This window comes from Myotis nattereri (genome assembly GCF_964212035.1).
Source record: "Myotis nattereri genome assembly, chromosome: X".
Taxonomy (NCBI): Eukaryota; Metazoa; Chordata; class Mammalia; order Chiroptera; family Vespertilionidae; genus Myotis; species Myotis nattereri.
The window spans coordinates 97,130,068-97,150,492 of record NC_138078.1 but is presented as its reverse complement, the minus strand read 5'-3'; the positions used below and the strand labels follow the sequence as shown (position 1 = coordinate 97,150,492).

General features: G+C 40.2%; 1 protein-coding gene across 2 annotated transcripts in view; it reads left to right on the top strand.

Moving 5' to 3' along the window:
* The window catches only part of MORC4 (MORC family CW-type zinc finger 4), a gene marked incomplete at its 3' end in the record, with an annotated part of 81,253 nt that overhangs the window by 41,951 nt on the left and 18,877 nt on the right, over positions 1 to 20,425 (top strand). For both annotated transcript variants that reach the window (XM_081115065.1, XM_081115066.1), the window contains exons 8-10: positions 351 to 470; positions 1,841 to 1,941; positions 14,538 to 14,636. In XM_081115065.1, the coding sequence (XP_080971191.1) occupies positions 351 to 470; positions 1,841 to 1,941; positions 14,538 to 14,636 (320 nt within the window). The remainder of the gene's footprint in view (positions 1 to 350; positions 471 to 1,840; positions 1,942 to 14,537; positions 14,637 to 20,425) is intronic.

The following is a 20,425-nucleotide window of genomic DNA, read 5'->3' as shown; positions in this document are numbered from 1 at the left end:
AATTTTAAAGCTACATAATAGACCATGTCGATAAACCAACATTTATCTAATCATTCTCTTAATGTCAAACATTTAAATTAGTTATGGGGTGTTTTTTTTGCCATTATAACTAATTGATAAATCTCTGTAACATAAACCTTTATGGGCTTCCTTGACTTTTCTGTAGGATTCCTAGAAAGAGAACTACTTGGTCAAAGGTTAAGAATATTTGTAAAGCTACTACTACAGGTTTCTAAAATGCCCTCTAGAAATGTACCAATTTATATTCAATGTTCTTTGCTGTAATAGAATGCAAGCTTTTTTTCTGCCAAAGTTCCTGGTGTTTGTCTCCTTAATGCTTTTCTTCTCAGAATAAGCAGGTGAAAATAACTTTTGGGTTCTCTTGCAAGAATAATAACCAGTTTGGAATAATGATGTATCACAACAACCGACTCATAAAGCCCTTTGAGAAGGTGGGATGCCAGGTGAAGGTGAGTGATTAATGTTTTGTTTTTTGTTTTTTTTCGCAGAAGACTGAAAAAAGTGGGAAGAGGATTTAAACTTTGCAAAGGGGGTTAAGTTGTTAATGGCTTTTACTCCCATCTTATGATGTTTATTAAATATTATTCTGGAATTCAGTGTTACCAGTGAGCCATCTTGTGTTAAAAAAATTCTACTTCTCATTCCTCATAGATATTAATCAACATGGAAACTTTGCTGAATACATTTTCTAGGTAAATGTTAATAAGAAATAGAATGAGAATACCAGAACTCTGCCGTGTGTATAAGTCTATTAGTGTTGAAGGTAGCTTTTTATATATTCTTAGGAAGATGATAAGGCATAGTGGAAAATGCATAACATTTAGTGGTTGATGGCCAGGATTTGAGTCCTGGCTTTTCTACTTACAAGCTATGCAACCTAGTTGCTTAATTTATCTGAGGCTCAATTTCTTACCTGTAGAATGGGAACCATAATAATAATTTTACCTGCTCTGCCTACCTTATAGCTTACAAGGTTGAGAGATTTAAATGGGATAAATTATGTGAAAATACTTTATAAACTGAGCTATACAAATATTACCATCATCTTTAATGTTTTAATGACAATTTAAAGTAGAAATACCCACAAGTATTCCATTCATTTCTATTTTACAGATAAGATTACTAAAGTACAAAGAATGACAAATTCCTTTATATTTCACAGTAGGACAAACTTTATTAGACCCAGCATAGATTGTTTTCAGCCTATGTTGATTTTCTTTGTTATATCATCTTTTGTGTGCTTGTCTAACTACACCTTGACTCAATTCCTTCCATTAAAGAATAAAAAAAGATTTTTAATCCAAAAATATCTTGTATCAACTTGTAATTAATAACACTGCAAGTCTGACTCATGTTAGTCATTGATAACTATTTATTTTAATAGAGCGTGATGATTACATAGCGTCCTTAAATTTTTTTCAGATGAAGTTTGGTTTCTGTTCCCTAGAACAGTAGTATATAAGTTTGATTTTTTTTTAGCAGTGTCATTTTTTGTTCAAATGAAATCTTATGGCAATTTCAGAATATAAAACAGATGAAAACAGAGGTAGTGTGGGGAAGTAGAGATGGCTATTAATCCTTGGAAAATCCTATATCTACAGATCATAGTTTGAAAATCTTGTCCTAGAATTTGCCAGAGGTTGCACTTCAATGTAATATTTGCAGTCTATTGGAATATATTTTGAGTGTTTCTGTAGATCTTGTTGGCCTTACCTTGCCCATAAAGGTTATATAACCTTTCTATTGTTTGGAATCAAAAGAAAATGCCTCCAGGCAGTCAATAGTAATGTGAGTGTTGAAATTAATATTTTTTCCTAAGCCAACTCATGGAGAAGGTGTGGGAGTAATTGGAGTCATTGAGTGCAATTTCTTAAAACCTGCCTACAACAAACAAGACTTTGAGTACACCAAGGAGTACCGGTGAGTGCCCAACCTAAAGTGTTTCTGATAGTTTCTTCAGATATGATTCTGTTCTATGAAACCTCTAAAAGCACCTCTAAAAATCAGGCAGGTAAATTAACTGATAATTCCTTCAAACCTATTTTCCAAGATGAAAAATAAGATAATTTGACTTTTTAGAGAGGAAGGGAGGGGTAAAGAGAGATAGAAACATCAGTGATGAGAGAGACACATTGATTGGTTGCCTTCTGGATGTGCCCTGACCAGGGCCGGGAATCAAGCCTGCAACCGAGGTACGTGCCCTTGACCTGAATCAAACCCAGGACCTTTCAGTCTGCAGGCCAATGCTCTATCCACTGAGCCAAACAGTCCATGGCAAAATGATTTGACTTTTAAATAAAAGCTTACTGATACATGATATATGGAGCTCAGTTGAGATAAACCTTACCTTTAAACATTATGTAAAGAGCACAGAGGTAATTTAGTAAAATACTTCCAGTGAAATAAAGAACCTTGGAATTATCTTTTTAAATACATCATCTGTATTAATACCACATCTTCTTTGATTCTAGCATACATGTTAGCAGCAGCTTTTTTCCTTTTTATTGAATTTATTGAAGTGACATCCTATATAATAAAAGGGTGATATGCAAATAGACTGAATGGCAGAACAGCTGAACAACCAATCAAAGCATAAGCTAATGATATGCTAAGGCTGCTCAACCACTTGCTATGATGTGCACTGACCACCAGGGAAGAGATGCTCCAACCAGTAGGTTAGCTTGCTGCTGGGGTCTGGCCGATCAAGACTGAGCAAGATTGGCCAGACATGCCCTGGAGCCCTCCTGCGGTCCCTCCCCTGCTCGATCATGCACCAGTGGGGTCCGTCAGCCTGGCCTGCACCCTTGCAATTCAGGACCTCTTGGGGGATTTCAGAGAGCCGGTTTCAGCCTGATCCCGCAGGCCACACCCCTTGGGAGGGCGCCAGACACAGGGCTCATGACTGGCGAGCACTGCTGTGGCAGCATGAGCCTCTCCTGATGGATCAGGACTGATTTGGCAGGAGCTCAATAGGGCCGGGATGAGCAGAAGTGGCAGGCAGGAGCTGCAGGCCACGTTGGACTGCAGGTTTCGGCTCAATCCCTACAGGCCACCCAGAGGGACCCCACCCATGCACAAATTCATGCACCTGGCCTCTAGTTGGTTAATAAAATTATATAGGTTTCAGGTGTACAATTCCATAGTACATCATCTATGTATTGCATTTTGTGTTCACCACTCAAAGTCAAGTCTCCTTACAACACCATTTAACCCCTCCATGCCCTCTTCTACCTTCCCCAACTCCCTTTTCTCTCTGGTAATCACCATACTGTTGTGTGTGTTATGGTGTTTTTGTTGTTGTTGTTTGCTTAATCCCAGCCCCACAACCCCCTTCCCTTCTGACAGCTGTCAGTCTGCTTTTTGTATCTATGAGTCTGTTTCTATTTTGTTTGTTAGTTTATCTTGTTCAAGTGCAGCTGGTGTTCTGGGAATATGAAGAAATAAGGTATGAGGACATTTTCATTTTTCTTGATGTCTCAGTAGAAATATTTTTTTTTAGAATGCAGGAAAAGTAATACCCCAAATTTCGTTTTTTGTGTGTGTACCAAAACTGTAAAAAAATTAGATAAATGTTGTACCTTAATTTATCTGGAACCGTAAGAATTTTAGGATTAGTGTCTGACAGAGACAAGTTTTTGGATGGCTACCCCATATTAATTTTAGGGCAATTGGTTCTTGGTCACTAGGGCTACTCAGTGGTTATAGTAGCTACCTGCCCTCAGTTTTTTTAAAAATATATTTTATTGATTTTTTAAAGAGAGGAAGAGAGAGGGATAGAGAGTTAGAAACATCGATGAGAGAGAAACATCGATCAGCTGCCTCCTGCACACTCCTCACTGGGGATGTGCCCGCAACCAAGGTACATGCCCTTGACCGGAATCGAACCTGGGACCCTTGAGTCCGCAGGCCGACGCTCTATCCGCTGAGCCAAACCGGTCAGGGCAACCTGCCCTCAGTTTTAAGAAAAATGGCCTTTTATATATGAGTCTGGCTCATCATGGAGATCTTTGACTAGGACTTGACCCTAAAGAGTGAGTTTAGAAATGACGTCAGTTTGATAGCAGTTTCAGAGCCAAGTCATTGTGTTTCTCTTGAGTAAATGGAATAGTAACTTTCTGGTAATTAAGCAAATAGTTATGATTTGTGAAATACAAATGTTAAATATAAAAAATTATTTACCACCTTCCTTATATTTTCCAAACCCTCATCTACCTCTTAAATTTTAGAGGTATTTGATCCTTAGTTTGTGATGTTTAGTTTCAGTATGATGAGTTTGAGGTGATTGCAGGGGATCCAGATATATTCCATCACCTGTAGGTTTATTTAGGTAAACATATAGGAATTCTGGTTTAAGTTGCTTAATAATCTGCTACACATTTCATTAAAAATAGAAAACTATGCTGAAACCGGTTTGGCTCAGTGGATAGAGCGTTGGCCTGTGGACTGAAAGGTCCCAGGTTCGATTCCGGTCAAGGGCATGTACCTGGGGATGTTGCGGGCACATCCCCAGTGGGAGATGTGCAGGAGGCAGCTGATCGATGTTTCTAACTCTCTATCTCTCTCCCTTCCTCTCTGTGAAAAATCAATAAAATATATTTAAAAAAAATAAAAAAAATAAAAATAAAAATAGAAAACTAGTATATTACCCTACATATAGCTTTTGAGGATAAAAATTTGCATAACTCTTGTTCCAAATCTGGCATCATTTTCCTTTTTTACTCAATTTATTTTATATAAAAGGAAAAGGTGTTCAGTTTAAAAAATGGAAGTAGAGAGGGCCATTAAAGAAGGTTGTCTGCTACCACAAACTCATGCTAAGAGTATTATAGATATCAAAGCTGCAAATGATAAAATGATAACAGCCATCATACTGCTGGAATGTTTTCAAAATAAGTCATCTGTAATATCAGTTTTAATAGTTATCAGATTTCATCTGCAACTATCAGGGCTCAAACTTACAACATTTAAAAAAAATCTGTATTGTTGATTTAAAAATCTCCCCTTTTTTCCCTACTTTGATCTCTTCCGGCCTACCCCCACCCCCTGCCTCAGGCCTTTACCACCCTATTTTCTGTGTCTATGGGTTATGCATATATGCATACAAGTTCTTTGGTTGATTGCCTCTCACCCACCCAACCTCCCCTGCCTTCCCTCTGAGATTCCACACTCTGTTCCATACTTCCAGGTCTCTGGATCCACTCCATTTGTCAGTTTATTTTGTTCATTAGATTCTACATATGAGTGAGATCATGTGATACTTGTTTCTCTGACTGACTTATTTCACTTAGCATGATACTTTCCAGGTCCCTCCACGCTGTTTCAAAGGGTAAGATATTCTTTTTTACTGCTGCATAGTATTCCATGGTATAAATGTTCCACAGCTTTTTTATCCACTTGTCTACTGATGGGCACTTGGGATGTTTCCAGTCTTAGCTATTGTAAATTGTGCTGCTATAAACACAGGGTTGTATACTTTCTTTCTGATTGGTGTTTTGGGTTTCTTAGGATATATTCCTAGAAGTAGGATTACTTAGTCAAACGGAAGTTCCATATTTAATTTTTTTTTTGAGGAAACTCCATACTGTTTTCTATAATGGCTGCACCAGTCTGCATTCCTACCAGCAGTGTATCAGGGTTCCCTTTTTTCCACATCCTCGCCAACACTTGTCTTTTGTTGATTTGTTGATGGTAGCCATGCTGACAGGTGTGAGGTGATACCTCATTGTCATTTTAATTTGCATCTCTCTGATGATCAGTGACTTTGAGCATTTTTTCATAAAACTTAGATTTTTAGAGTAAATTTCAGCTTAAGAAGTGTAATCAACACATACTAACTGAGCACCTCACCATTGCATGGTACAGTGGATAGGCTTTGTGGAATTTTCTAGAGAAATTCAAGATATGGTTTCTGTCTTTGAGGAGCTTATAGTCTATTTGTAATAGCAGATTGTCACATACATGAAACAATTTAGAGATTAACATAATGGCTCTTTGAGCAATCAAAACCTAAGTGTATGGTATAGGGAAAATTTCTTGAGAGAACAGATTTGGTAGAAGGTATCACTTAAGATTTTCCTTGAAGGACAGGATTTAGAAAAGGGGGAAGGGAATTCTGGGATGGAAATTATAGCATGAGCTAAGGTAGTGACATGAACTCAGAATGGTAAAAATATGGGGAGTAGGAGTAGAGGGATGTAACTAGAGTGAGGAAAATAAAGTCAGATGGATAGAGTAGGGCCATATCCTAGAGCAGCAGTTCTCAACCTGTGGGTCGCGACCCCTTTGGGGGTCAAACAACCCTTTTACAGGGGTCACCTAAGACCATCGGAAGACACATACATGATTACATATTGTTCTTGTGATTAATCACTATGCTTTAATTATGTTCAATTTGTAACAATGAAATTGTGGGTCACCACAACATGAGGAACTGTATTAAAGGGTCGCAGCATTAGGAAGGTTGAGAACCACTGTTCTAGAGCATGCGTTGACAAACTTTTCCTGTGAAGGGCCAGGTGGTAAACATTTTAGGCTTTGTACCATATAGTCTCTGTCACAACTACTCAATTCTGCTGTAGCATGAAAGCACCCATAGACAAAAACAGGCAGTGACCTAGATTGGGCCCACAGGCTGTAGGTTGCTGAGCCCTGTTGTAGAGCCACAGTTCCAAACTATGTGCCTAGATATACCTAATGAGCTCACAGGGAAACCATAAGATATTTTAAATTTTTGAAGGAAATGCAGTGATACTTGACTTCAGTTTATAAACAATAGAAATTGTTTCCTATTACTATCATAACAAATTACCACAAACTTAGTGTCTTAGGACAAAACTAATTATTTCAGAGTTCTGTAGGTCAGAAGTAGAACATGGATCTCATTGGGCTAAAATCAAGGTGTTGGCAAGGCAGCGTTCCTCTCTGGAGGCTTTAGGAGAGAATGTATTTCCTTGGCCTTTTTAGCTTCTTGAGGCAGCCAGCATTCCTTGGCCCATGGCCCCCTTCCTCCATCTTCAAAGCCAGCAATGGTAGATTGAGTCCTTCTTCCATCATATCACTCCAGTGACCTTGCTTCTATCATCACATCTCTGATTCTGACTCTTTTGCCACACAATTCCACTTTTAATTGGATAATTCACGATAATCTCTCTATTTTAAGGTCAGCTGATGAATAACCTTAATTTCGTCAGCAACCTTAACTCTCCCTTTCTGTGTAACCTAATATATGCATAGGTATCAGGGATTAGGACATAGATGTCTCCGAAGGTCCATTATTCTGCCTGTTACATTACGCCCTCTGGCCCCCTAATAACCATATACATCTCACATGCAAAATACACTCACCCCATATCAACATTCCCATTCTCAATTATTATAGCAACTCAAAGTCTAAACTCTCATCTTAATTCATCAGCTCAAAATCCCAAATTCTCATCATCTAAATCAGCCATGGGTGATTCTCTAAGTCTGATGCATCTTGGGATAAAATTCTTCTCCATCTATAGGCATGTCTATTTTATTTTCATATTTTGCTCACAAAATACAACGGTGGGACAGGCATAGGATACCATTATAGATATTTCCATTCAAATGGGGATAAAAGTGGGGAAAAAAGGAGTCTCTGGTTTCAAGCAATTTCAAAATCTAGCCATTACATTTCAAGGCCTGGGAATAATCTTTGGGGGCTTGAAGCTCCACCCCCTGGATTTAAGATTCTGCTTTCTGACCTAATGGCTCAGCATTATCTTTCATTTTTCATGAAGGGTAGCATATATTTACAGCTGAGATGTTTCATCAGCCTGTTTCCTGACTATAGAATTTTCGAGGTTTAACAGCCTTCTTTTATTTTATGTTCTCTTCTCCCTTTCAGTCAAATCTAGCAGGTTTTGTGGTAGTATACCGTTCTTAAGAACCCTGTGGATCTCACATATATGTCATGGATATTCACTCCATCAGACAAGAGGTTCCTGACAGGTCTTTCCTAGATAATCCTATTTTGATTCTTAGCTTCTACTGAGATGGCTATGGAGATCTAAGTCACGTGTTTAATTTTTTCCAAAGAGCTTTTTGTGTGACTGAATACTCTGACCTTTTGATCTTTCTGAGATATTAACAAAAGGTTGTCCAGTCACAACCTTGACTTTTTCTGTAGAGCATTCTTTCCTGGCAGTGAATCTCAAAATTTTAGCAACTTTTATAATCTGGATAGGCTGAGAATTTCCAAAATCATTAAGTCCTGTTTCTTTTTGTTGAACAGTTCTTCCATCAGTTTATCTCTTTCCTCTCATATTTTATGTAAGCAGCAAGAAAACACCAGGCCACACTTTCAACACTTTTCTTGGAAATCTCAGCTAAATGTTCTATCACTTACAAGTTCTGATTTTCACATAACTGTAGGACACAATTCTGCTAAGCTTTCTGCCACTGTATAACAAACATCACCTTCCCTCAAGTTTTCCAATAACATGTTTTTCATTTCCTTCTGAGCTTTTACCAGCAACACCTGTAACATGCATAATTCTACTAACAAACAGTCTGTTCACAATAATTTTGGTATTATCTAAGGGAATTTATTTTTTTCTCTACCATACTCCTCACTTCCTTCAGAGCCCTCACCAGTGGGGTTTTTAACATCCATATTTGTACTGACAGTCTGTTCAAGGCAATCTAGGCTATTTCTGTTGTGCTCCTCAAATTCTTCCACCCTCTGCCCACTGCCCAATTCTAAAGTAACTTTTACATTTTTAAGTATTTTTATAGTATCACCCCCACTTCCATGTACCAAAATCTGCTGCATACCTTTTGATTACAACATATCTTTGTGTATCTGGGCTTTCATTGGTTGCTGTGATACGAAGCAAGTAAAACACAAAACTCAGTGTTGACTAAGAAATGAGGAAAGCTGTGTCCAATTTGATTCCAAGGTTCGAGAAGTATAGTAACCAGTAGGCATACATATCCCTTTAGTAAATAATTGTGGTTATTTAAGAATAAACTAGAATCTCTCTCTCTCCCAATTTTTTTTTTGTGGGGGGGAGGCAACCAAAATTTTTGGTGGCTTAAAAAAAAAAGAATGAACTAGAAATATTTTTTTTAATTTATATGTATTATTTTTTTTCAAATGGATTTTAAATTTTAATTCATAAATACTTGCTAAGTTGTTTACACCTAACTATTTAATAAATGGAACTGGTACTTATTTCTTTTGACTTAAGGGTGCCATGAAAAACTTGAGACACTAAGTGCCATAAACTGAGAAGGTCTGAGAACTTCTGTCTTAGAGGGACATTGGGTAGAGTTGGTTGATGCCTTAGACAATGAGAATTAATTGTGTGCTTGAATAGGGAAGTGAATTGAAACACTACCTTAAGAATATAGTACAGGAAAAAATAAAGAAGAAAAAGAATATAGTACAGTTGACTCGAACAATGAAGGGGTTAGAGGCCCAGATCCCCCATGCAGTAAAAAACCTGCATACCATGCCCAGCTGGCATGGTTCAGTGGTTGAGCATCAACCTATGAACCAGGAGGTCACAGTTCCATTCCCCGTCAGGGCACATGCCTGGGTTGCAGGCCCGATCCCCATTGTGGAGAGCGTGCAGGAGGCAGCTGATCAATGATTCCCTCTCATCATTGATGTTTCTATCTCTCTCTCTCCCACTTCCTTCCTCTCCGAAATCAATAAAAATATATTTTTTAAAAACCTGCATACAACTTAAGTCAGCCCTCCGGATATACAATTTCCCAACTGCAACCAAAATTACAGTTGAATCTCGAACAACGCAGGTTTGAACTTTACAGATCCACTTATGTATGGATTTTGAACAATGTGGGTTTGAACTTATACGTGGATTTTAAATTACATTTTTAATCCTCACCCGAGAATATGTTTTTATTGATTTTTTTTAGAGAGAGAGAAAAATATCAATGTGAGAGAGAAACATTGATACGTCAACTGGTTGCCTCCCATATGCACCCCCACCAGGGATCAAACCCACAACCTAGGTATGTGCCCTGACTGGAAATCAAACCCTCAACCTTTTGATGTATGGGACGATACTCTAACCAACTGAATCACCCAGCCAGGGTAAAATTAATTTTTTTTACATCAACAGTAAAGCCATGGTTTTTGTCAGAAGGAATAGGATTTCAAAATAAATAAGACAATAACTTAATTGAAGTGGTGGTTACATGACTGCATGCAATTGTCAAAATTGATAGAAGTGTATACTTAAAAAGATGAATTTTACTCTATGTAAATTTTATCTCAATAAATTTTAACTGAGTACATGAGAACAGATGTTTATTTTTATTTTTATTTTTAATTGAGATATAACTCACATATCTTAAGGTCCCCAATTTAAAGTGTACATTTCAGTGGTTTTTAGTATATTCACAAAATTGTGAAAACATCATCACTGACTCCAAAACATTTTCATAACTCCCAAAAGAAACTCCTTGTTCTTCAGCAGTCACTCCACATTTCTCCTTCTCTTCATCTTCTGGCAACCATATATCTACTTCCTTTTTTTCATAGTTTTTATTGTGGCAAAATACACATAATGACCATTTAACTTCTTAAGTGTACAGTTCATTGGTATTAAGTACATTTATATTGTTAAGCAACCATCACCACCATCCATCTCCAGAACTCTTTTCATCTTACAAAATGAAACTCTATACCCATTAACTAGTAATTCCCCATGCACCCCACCAGCCCCTGGCAACCACCACTCCACTTTCTGTTTCTTTGTTTTTGACTGTAAGTACTTCACATAAGTTAAACCATACAGTGTTTGTCTTTTTGTGACTAGCTTATTTCATTGAGCATAATGTCCTCAAGCTTCATCCAAGTTTTAGCATGTATCAGAATTCTTTCCCTTTTTAAGGTTGAATAGTATTCCATTGTATATATACACTACATTTTGCTTTTCCATTCAACCATTAATGGGCATTTGGTTGCTTCCACATATTAGCAATCGTGATTATAGTCTAGAGTAGCTCTCCTTATCCAAAGGGGATACATTCTGAGACCCCCCCAAAGGATGCCTAAAACCATGGATGGTAGTGAACCCTATATACAGTATGTTTTTTCCTATACATACATAACTATGATAAAGTTCAGTTTATAAATTAGGCACAGAAAAAGATTAACAGCAATAAAATAGAACAATTATAACAATACATTATAATAAAAGTTATGTGGATGTGATTGTTCTCAAGGTATCCTATATAATAAAGAGGTAATCTGAAAATTAACCCTCACTCTGTAACGCCGTCACAAGATGGCGGCACACACAGTGGGGCCAGGGCCAGCTGCTCAATGTACCTGCCGCTGGGGTTCCTGTGGTTGCACCAGGGAGGCAGGGCACCTCCTCGCAGCTGCGGGAGGCAGCAGGAAGGGCACCTCCTTGCAGCAGCAGGAGGCAGGGCAGTGGGGGCAGGACTGGCGGCTGCTCCACGTGGCTTACGCCAGGGTTCTTGTGGCCCCATGAGGGCACGAGGGTCCCAGTGGCCACTTCGCACTGCTTCTGCCGGGGTTTCCGTGGCCCTGTGTGCCGTTGCGGGGGTGGGGCCTGGTGCCCACTCTGTGTAGCCCGGAGGCGGGACATTGGGGTGGCACTCCTGGACTCGGGGCCATCCCGCAGCGTGCCAGCCATGTGGGGCGGGACTCTGGGACTCGGGGTAGTCCCATGGCCCAGGGGGGTGGGGGGAGGGGTCCCGAGTCTCGTGTAATTTCACACAATGGGTCACTAGTCTTATTATACTCTACACTAGAGGCCCGGTGCACAAATTCATGCACCAGTGGGGTCTCTCAGCCTGGCCTGCAGGATTGGGCTGAAACCAGCTCTCCAACATTCCTCAAAGGGTCCTGGATTGCAAAAGGGCACAGGCCAGGCCGAGTGACCCCACTGGTGCACAATTGGGGCCAGGGAGGGATGCGGGAGGTTGGCCAGCCAGGGAGAGACCATGGGAGGGTTCCAGGTTGTGTCCGGCCCATCTCACTCTGTCTCAATCGGCTGGACCCCAGCAGCAAGCTAACCCACCAGTTGTAGCATCTGCCCTCTGGTGGTCAGTGCACATCATAGTGAGTGGTTGAGTGGCCTTAGCATATCATTAGCATATTATGCTTTGATTGGTTGAACGGACGACCAGACATTTAGCATATTAGGCTTTTATTATATAGAATATGGTATGAATATGGTGTAAAAAGGGATGATTTGTGTTCTGAGTGGGCTGGAGCAGGCCAGTGTGAGATTTCATCCCACTACTCAGAACAGTGCACAATTTAAAACTTAAGAATTGTTTATTTCTGGAATTTTTCATTTAATATTTTTGGACCATATTTGACTGCAGGTAACTAAAACTGCAGAAAAAAAAACTGCAGATGAGGAGAGGGGACTACTTTATTTTGTCTACTATGCATTGGTATAGCCATCTTTGCTCTCTTTAGGTTACTATTTATATGGAATATCCTTTTTCATCCTTTTACTTTCTACCTACTTGTGTCTTTCTATCTAAATTTAGTCTCATGTAGAGAGCATATATTTGGATCATGTTTTTTTTTTTTAGACATTTAATCACCTTTACTTACTTATTTTTTGTTTGTTTTTGTTAATACTCACCTGAGGATATTTTTCCATTGACTTTTAGAGAGAATGGAAGAGAGAAGGAAAGACAGAGAGAAACACATCGATTGGTTGCCTCCTGCATGATCCCTGACCAGGGCCTGGGGACAGGGAGGAGCCTGCAACCAAGGTACATGCCCTGATGGGAATTGAACCTGGACCCTTTGGTGCACAGGCTGATGATCCATCCACTGAGCCAAATTCGCTAGGGCTGGATCATGTTTTGTTATGGGTTGTTTTTTTTTACTCATTCTACCAATCTCTGTCTTTTGATTGGAGAATTTAATCTATTTACATTTAAAGTAAGTACTGATAAGGAAGGAATTCTGTCATTTTGCTATTTGTTTTCTTTATGCTTTATAGATTTTGTGACCCTCATTTCCTGCATTATTGTCTTCTTTTATGTTCAGTTAAGTTTTCATAGTGAAACATTTAAATCTTCTCATTTTCTTTTGTACGTATTTTATAGCTGTTTTCTTTGTGGTTGCCATGGGGTTTACATGATCCTATGATCAGGAGCAGCAAACAGCTATCAGAGCACAGCTCCCTGATATTTGAAGGACAGAGTCATTTTTTGCCCATCCTGGCTCCTACAATCTACTCTTAGGATGTGTGCACAGCTGCCTGTCACTGGTCTAGGGTGGGGGTGTAGCTACTACTGTGCTAAGAGCTGAAATTTGCCAATTTACCATCTAAGCTTTCCCTTGGAAGTTGCAAGCCTTTAATAGACCCGACAGTTCCAAATAGTTGCACCATACAGATTCTGCCAATGTAATTGTTGCCTAGGTGGGGGAGTAAGATTCTTGGTGCCTTCTACTTCAACATTTTCCCAGAATCCTTCTAAGTTAATTCTTTTTAAAGTAGATTTAAAGTAGAATTTTAAGAGAAAACAAGGAATAGTTCTCCATCTGTGACTTGAGGGAAGGATATAAACAGAGGTAGGAACATTGGTAGGTTTAGGGGAGGAACCTCATGTATGATTACTTTAATCTTTTCTGTGTATTCAGAATCTAATTTAATATGAGTAAAGTGCAAGTAAGGGACATTTCCTCTTAAGGAGAAAAGAGGTCTGTAAAAACCTTGGGAAACCATCCAGGGAGTCAAGGGATTTTAGACATACTAATTCTGTAGTATTACAGGTGTGTACAGTTGTACATGAAGTTGTAATCCTGGGTTGTAGAATTAAATAGGAATCAATCATTAGCAATCGGCAGTTTTTTAAAAGTAAAATTTCAGGTTTGACTTAGACACATTACATATTTTGACCCTGGGTCTACTGTTGTTAATTTGGGAAGAGAGAAAGAACAATAGCCAGAACTGGGGAATAGCTTCCACTAACAGCTGCGTAGTAGAAGGTTGAAGAGAATTTTGTTGCCCATGGATACTATAACTGCTCTGAGCAGCATTTGCATGAAGAGGAACATTTTAAATTTGGACATTTTAAATTTAATATTTGATTGACTTGTAATAGGGTACAGTTTTTGATCCTCTGACTTTCAGCTTGGACCTGACTTATTTACCTGTACTCATTTGACAATCAAATAACTTAATCATATTTGGCTTGTCCTAGCTCTGAAATTTAGTCCTCTGACTTTTCTAATATCAACTCCCCACTCCCCATGATTCTAAAAGCCCTGAAATTTTAGAGAACAGTACTTTTTAGGACATAACCATTTTACCATTTCAATCAATGTAACTATTCAGGATTCTGACTGTCATTTTGACATGTAATTTGCAAGGTGTTGGATTCCCATCCTAGTTCCTGTAAATGTAGATATTCAAACCTATGCTGAATATTCTAAATTATTGGCTTCTGTTAAATGAGAGCATCTCATGGTCACAAAGTTGTTCAACAAATTCTCTACATTGACATACTTCTTCTTTCAGGTTGACAATAAATGCCCTTGCCCAGAAACTCAATGTTTATTGGAAGGAAAAGACTTCCCAAGAGAACTTTGAAACCTCAGCTATAGCCAGGATAATACCGTGAGTAAGAAATATCTATATATATAAAATGCTGATATACAAAGTGTCCCCTTGGGAGTTCGATCGCATGCTATAACGTGCATTGACCACCAGGGGGCAGCAGCGCAGAATGAAAGAAGGTCCTGGCCAGCAGCCAGCAGCCAGGGAAGGGAGGCCCCAGCTGGAAGCCAGGAGGCCCTGATCGGCCCTGTTCGCTGGCCAAGCCTAGGGACCCTACCCGTGCACAAATTTCATGCACTGAACCTCTAGTAGAATATAAAAGTATTGGGGGAGCAAATGGAAGGAACAAGAAGAAGATGGAAGCTTTTCACATAAGGAAGTTTAATGCACTAAAACTGGGAAGTCATCAATACTAATTTTATCATTATCTAGACCTCTTCATTCTGGTTTAACACTTGTGTGGTTTGGATCATAAATATGAAGAGTTTAGTATGTTCAGTTTATCCTATAGGCAGTATGATATAGTGGAAGATGATGGACATTTAAATCAGATACTCCAGGGTTGAAAATCTGAATCTGCTTCTTAATAGTTGGATGAGCTTGGGTAAGTAAGTCACTTTACCTCTCTGAATATAATACATTAGATGATATAACATTTTTTAGCACAGTGCCTGGCATATAATAGATATTCAGAAATGTTAGTAAACTTTCCTGCTTTTTATTCCTAGTGAATATTGTTGGAACTGTACCAAGGAATTTGACAATGGAAGTAGAGAACCCAGCATATCAGAGAAAAAAAGAACTATGTATGAGGATGAAATACCTCAGTAGGCCAGGAAAGTAGCATAATACAGAGACTAGAATGTGTAACAACATATATACAGTCAGTTACACCACCATCAAGACAAAGATTAGAGTATAAACAGTTCATTTTGAGGTAGGCAGCCCCCTGTGTTTTTTATAAAATGGAAATCATCAGGAAAATATATGATATAAAATTTTGTTTCAAATACAACCTGATTGCTAGTGATATAAATATCACTATTTTATTCTAAATATCTTGCTCATGCCCAACCTCCATGGTTTTCAAACACATAAAAATTAAAATGAGATGCCATTTTTGGTCTTTCAAATAAGCAATGATTAATGCAATGAGACAGTTGTTCATATATTGCTGGAGTGTATCCTATATAATAAAGAGCTAATATGCAAATTGTCATCACACCATCATGCCATAATGGCTCAGACACTGAATACTGGGGAGGGAGGAATGGGGACCAGCCAGGCACAAATGAGCTCACAATATCTTACCCATGACACTCTTCTGGAAGGATGCAATGAGGATTAGAAGGTATAGCCCCTCCAATTACCTATTTATTACAAGCACAAGCTGAAAAGCCTTTCCTGTTTATCTGAATAGAAGTATCTACCATGGTCTGCATGTAACCTGAGGCAGGGAGTTGCTGTCTTTAATGTTTGTCTACAAGAGTGTAATATTGACATGCTTCTGCAAGAGACTCTTCTGTGCATGTGCATGACTTGTATGCATGCATATAAGCATAACCAATGGACACAAGACACTGGGGTGGGGGTGGGGGTGAAGGCATGTGCCAGGGGATAGAGGAGACTGGAGGGAGGTCAATGGGGAATCAAGGAGACATATGTACTACTTTTTGTAATATGTTAAACAATACACACACACACACACACACACACACACACACACACACACACAAAGCTAATATGACCTTTCCTCTCCCCTCTCACTACTGCTGAACCTGCTTTTTGCTGCTCTGGCTCTAAATAAAACAGCAGCTGAATGGAAATATATAGACACCAGAGGTCAGGCCTGAGCTCAGAGTTTAGAAGTTGCAAGGCTGAAGCAGCCTGGAGCTAGGAGATAGGAAGCTATATATCCAGAAATTTGTATAAATTAAACATATCTTTAAACACAAAGAGTACATTGTATTTGAGTGGTAGAATTATGAGTGTCTTTTATTTTCTTTTTATATCTTTCTGTATTTCCAGTTTTTCAATAATGAGCTGATTATTATAACTAGAAATAAAGCACTATCTACAAAGATAAGGAAAATATTGAACTAAGACATAAAAAAACACATCACTCTATTGAAATATCCTATATAATAAAAGCCTCATATGTTAAGTGTCCAACCGTTCATTCCACCATTCGATCAGTCACTATGACGTGCACTGACCACCAGGGAGCAGACGCTCCAACCAGTAGGTTAGCTTGCTGCTGGGGTCCGGCCGATCAGGACTGGGCGAGACAGGCCAAACATGCCCTGAAGCCCTCCCATGGTCCCTCCCCAGCCTCTAAAATATTTCTTCTAATTAATTTCCTTTCAATGTGCATGAATCTGTGCACTGGGCCTCTAGTCTAGTATAAGAGCAATATAAATGTAACACAAAACCCTCCCTAGGTTAAATTACATGTTTTTCAAATTGGTCCTATGTGCCCCTCTACCCTCTTTTTGTGTCTTTTCTCCAGCCTTCCTGGTCCCACTCCTTTCATACTTTAGGTGCTATTTCTATTATATATGGACCACCTCCTTCCACAGAGAAACAGATTCACTTTATGGTGAAGGTGACTGGATATGCTTCCTGGGGGTGGGAAGGTTGGGGGGAGAGGGTATGTGTATTAAGAGTAGAACTCTGGAAGAATTTATCTTAATAATTTAACCCAATTGTCAGACTGGAGCCACCATTTCTAGTTATAAAATTTAATTAAATTTATATTACTTTTTAAGATAAACTTTGGGAATATCAACCTAATAAAATTTTGATTAAAGTATAAACAAAGACCAATTTTGAAAGGAAAAAAAATAGGAGTAAGGAGTTTATAGGGAAATGGAGAGGTTTTGATGATGATTCTTCAGTGACTCCCACAAATGCATTTTTTAAAATAAGAGACCATCCTATATAATAAAAGGCAAATATGCAAATAGACCAAACAGCAGAACAACTGAACAACCAAACAACTGGTCGCTATGACGTGTGCTGACCACCAGGGAGCGCACGTGGAACATGGCGGGCGTTGGCTGCGGCGGGATGGTGGACCAGGTGAGCTGGGGTGCCAGACTAAGGCGGGGCGCTGGTCGCTGTCATTGGGGTAAGCCTCTGGTGGTTATTGAAAATTCTTTGCTCCTGCACACTGCGATCTCACCTGGCACTTGCACCTGCTGCCGGCACCAGCCCCGCTCACACCCACAGCTGGCGCTGGAGCTGCCGCTTGCACCTGCTGCTGTCTCCCAGCGCCAGTCACAATCACTTGGTGCCATCAGCGGGTGCGAGTGGTGGCTGCTGGCCCTGATTGCCCCTGAGGGCTTCTCCACCTTCCCCTGCTCCTGAGGGGCAATCAGGGCAGCAGCTGCAGCTCACACCTACTGATGATACTGACCGCAATCACTCGCGGGTGCAAAGGGTCCGGTGCCTTCAGTGCATGGGAGTGGAGGCAGCAGGAGCGGGTCTGCCAGTAGACAGGGGACCAGGGACCAAAGCAGGAGGGGCCAGGTGGGGGTACGGAGGATGGACCGAGACCCGTCCCTGTGCCCACCACAGCCTCGCAGCCCACAGTTCCTTTCAAGGTGCACAAAGTTGTGCACTGGGCCTCTAGTTTATTTATAAAATCATAGAGGTAGAAAAAGTAATTCCTAGAAGAAATGGGTTTAGGAAACATGTTACAGAGATAAAGGAAGGGCCCTTGGAGCTTGCGAGTGAGGAAGCTGATGGTAATGCACCTAGGGGAGACGGGAAGGGGAAGGGGGAAGGGGAAGGGAAAGGAAAAGGAAAAGGAAAAGGGAAAGGCATGGGCATGCTCCCAGGAGGAAAGGCCCACTGGGTCTTCTGTCCTAAGGGTTTTAAGGGTGGAGAGTTGAGGGGAGGTCCCAGGGGAAGATCTTAATGGAATATTCAGCAGCTTTTCAGGTATGTCCTTTCAGGGTCTAGGTCTCCACTGATTGATTGCCAGAACAGGGGGTCATTATTCAATGCAGCTGGTCCTGAGATCAGCCTTGGTGTCACTGGTCTGATTTTGCTGCTTCTCTGGGCCTCGAGATGAAATGCAACTGAGGTCCAGATGTTATCTCTAGGGAGGAAAGGTCAGGGGGTCCAGACCTTATGACCAGCAACCAGCATATGCTAGGGAAGGAAAGGCCACCCTGGGGGCAAGATCTGACCCTACAATTGTCCTTTGCTAGGCAGCTGGGGCTTTCTGCCCTGGTGATCTTCTCTACCTGGATCATCATCCTTAACTTTGCTCATGTCTGTCTAATTGCCTATCACATCCCCCACCTCAAGGATCTTGGCTCTGAATTCTTTCAGAGAAAAGTGGTGCAGGATCTCTTGTTGAGGGTATTACAGATGTCCCCATTTCCCACTCACCTTTGCCCCTCTCCACCTGGCTTTCTCCCCACACCAGGCCTTCACCACACTATTGTCTGTGTCCATGGACTATGCATATAAATTCTTTTTTTTTAAAAGGGGAGAATGATGATTTTTATTTTTATTTTTTTAAAATATATTTTATTGATTTTTTACAGAGAGGAAGGAAGAGGGATAGAGAGTTAGAAACATCGATGAGAGAGAAACATCGATCAGCTGCCTACTGCACACCCCCCACTGGGGATGTTCCTGCAACCAAGGTACATGCCCTTGACTGGAATCGAACCTGGGACCCTTGAGTTCGCAGGCTGATGCTCTAACCACTGAGCAAACCGGTTAGGGCTGCATATAAATTCTTTGGTTACTCGCTTCCCTACTCTTTTCCCCATTTTAAACTTGTCACAGAATTGGATAAGCCAAATAAAATTATTCTTTGGGTTTTATTTCTTGGTAATATTATAATATATAAAATGTTTTCCTATTCATTAATTTTAGAATGAAAATTATCCTCTTGCTTGCTTAGAGCAAGAGATTCCAGGATAAATAATTTTGACCTACATAAACAATGGTAGCTCACCATGTTAATATTTGTTACTATATTTCATATCCATATCTAGCATAGTTCTATCATTTTTTTCTGTGACATTCAAGATATAAACTTCTTAGGCTGATATTTTATAATTATCAAGAGAAACATTTATTTATTTTTAAATATATTTTTATTGATTTCAGAGAGGAAGGGAGAAGGGGAGAGAAAGAGGAACATCAATGATGAGAGAGAATCATTGACTGGCTGCCTCCTGGAAGCCCCTCACTGGGGATCAAGCCTGCAGTGCAGGCATGTGCCCTTGACCGGAATCAAACCAGGACCCTTCAGTCCGCAGGCCGATGCTCTATCCACTGAGCCAAACAAGCTAGGGATATATCCTATCTAATAAAAGAGAAACATGGTAATTAGCGTACCACCACTACCCTTCCCATTGCCTAATCAGGGTGATATGCAAATTAACTGCCAGCCAAGATGGCAGCCGGCAGCCAGGCAGCTTAAACTGAACATGAGGCTTGCTTGCTTCAGTGATGGAGGACTCCAACGTTCCATGCCTGCCTTGCCGGCCTCTGAGCTTGCAGTTTGAAACATTGTAACAAATATAGAAGCTAAACAAAACCCCAGAAACCAGCTTTCACCCAGCCGGGATCTTAGAGCTGGAGTTGATACAGTGTTTCGAGATTATAGAGCCCAAACCAGATACCTGCTTTCAGCAGCAGAGGCCTAAGAGCTGGAGCCAGAGCTAAAGCTGGCCCAGAATAAAAAAAGAAAAGGAAAAAAGGAGCGGTTGGGAGCTTCAGTCACCCGCCAGCCTGAAAACAGCCCTCATCCCCTCACCCAGACTGGCCAGACACCCCAGTGGGGACCCCCACCCTGAAGGGTGTGTGGCCAGCTGCAAACA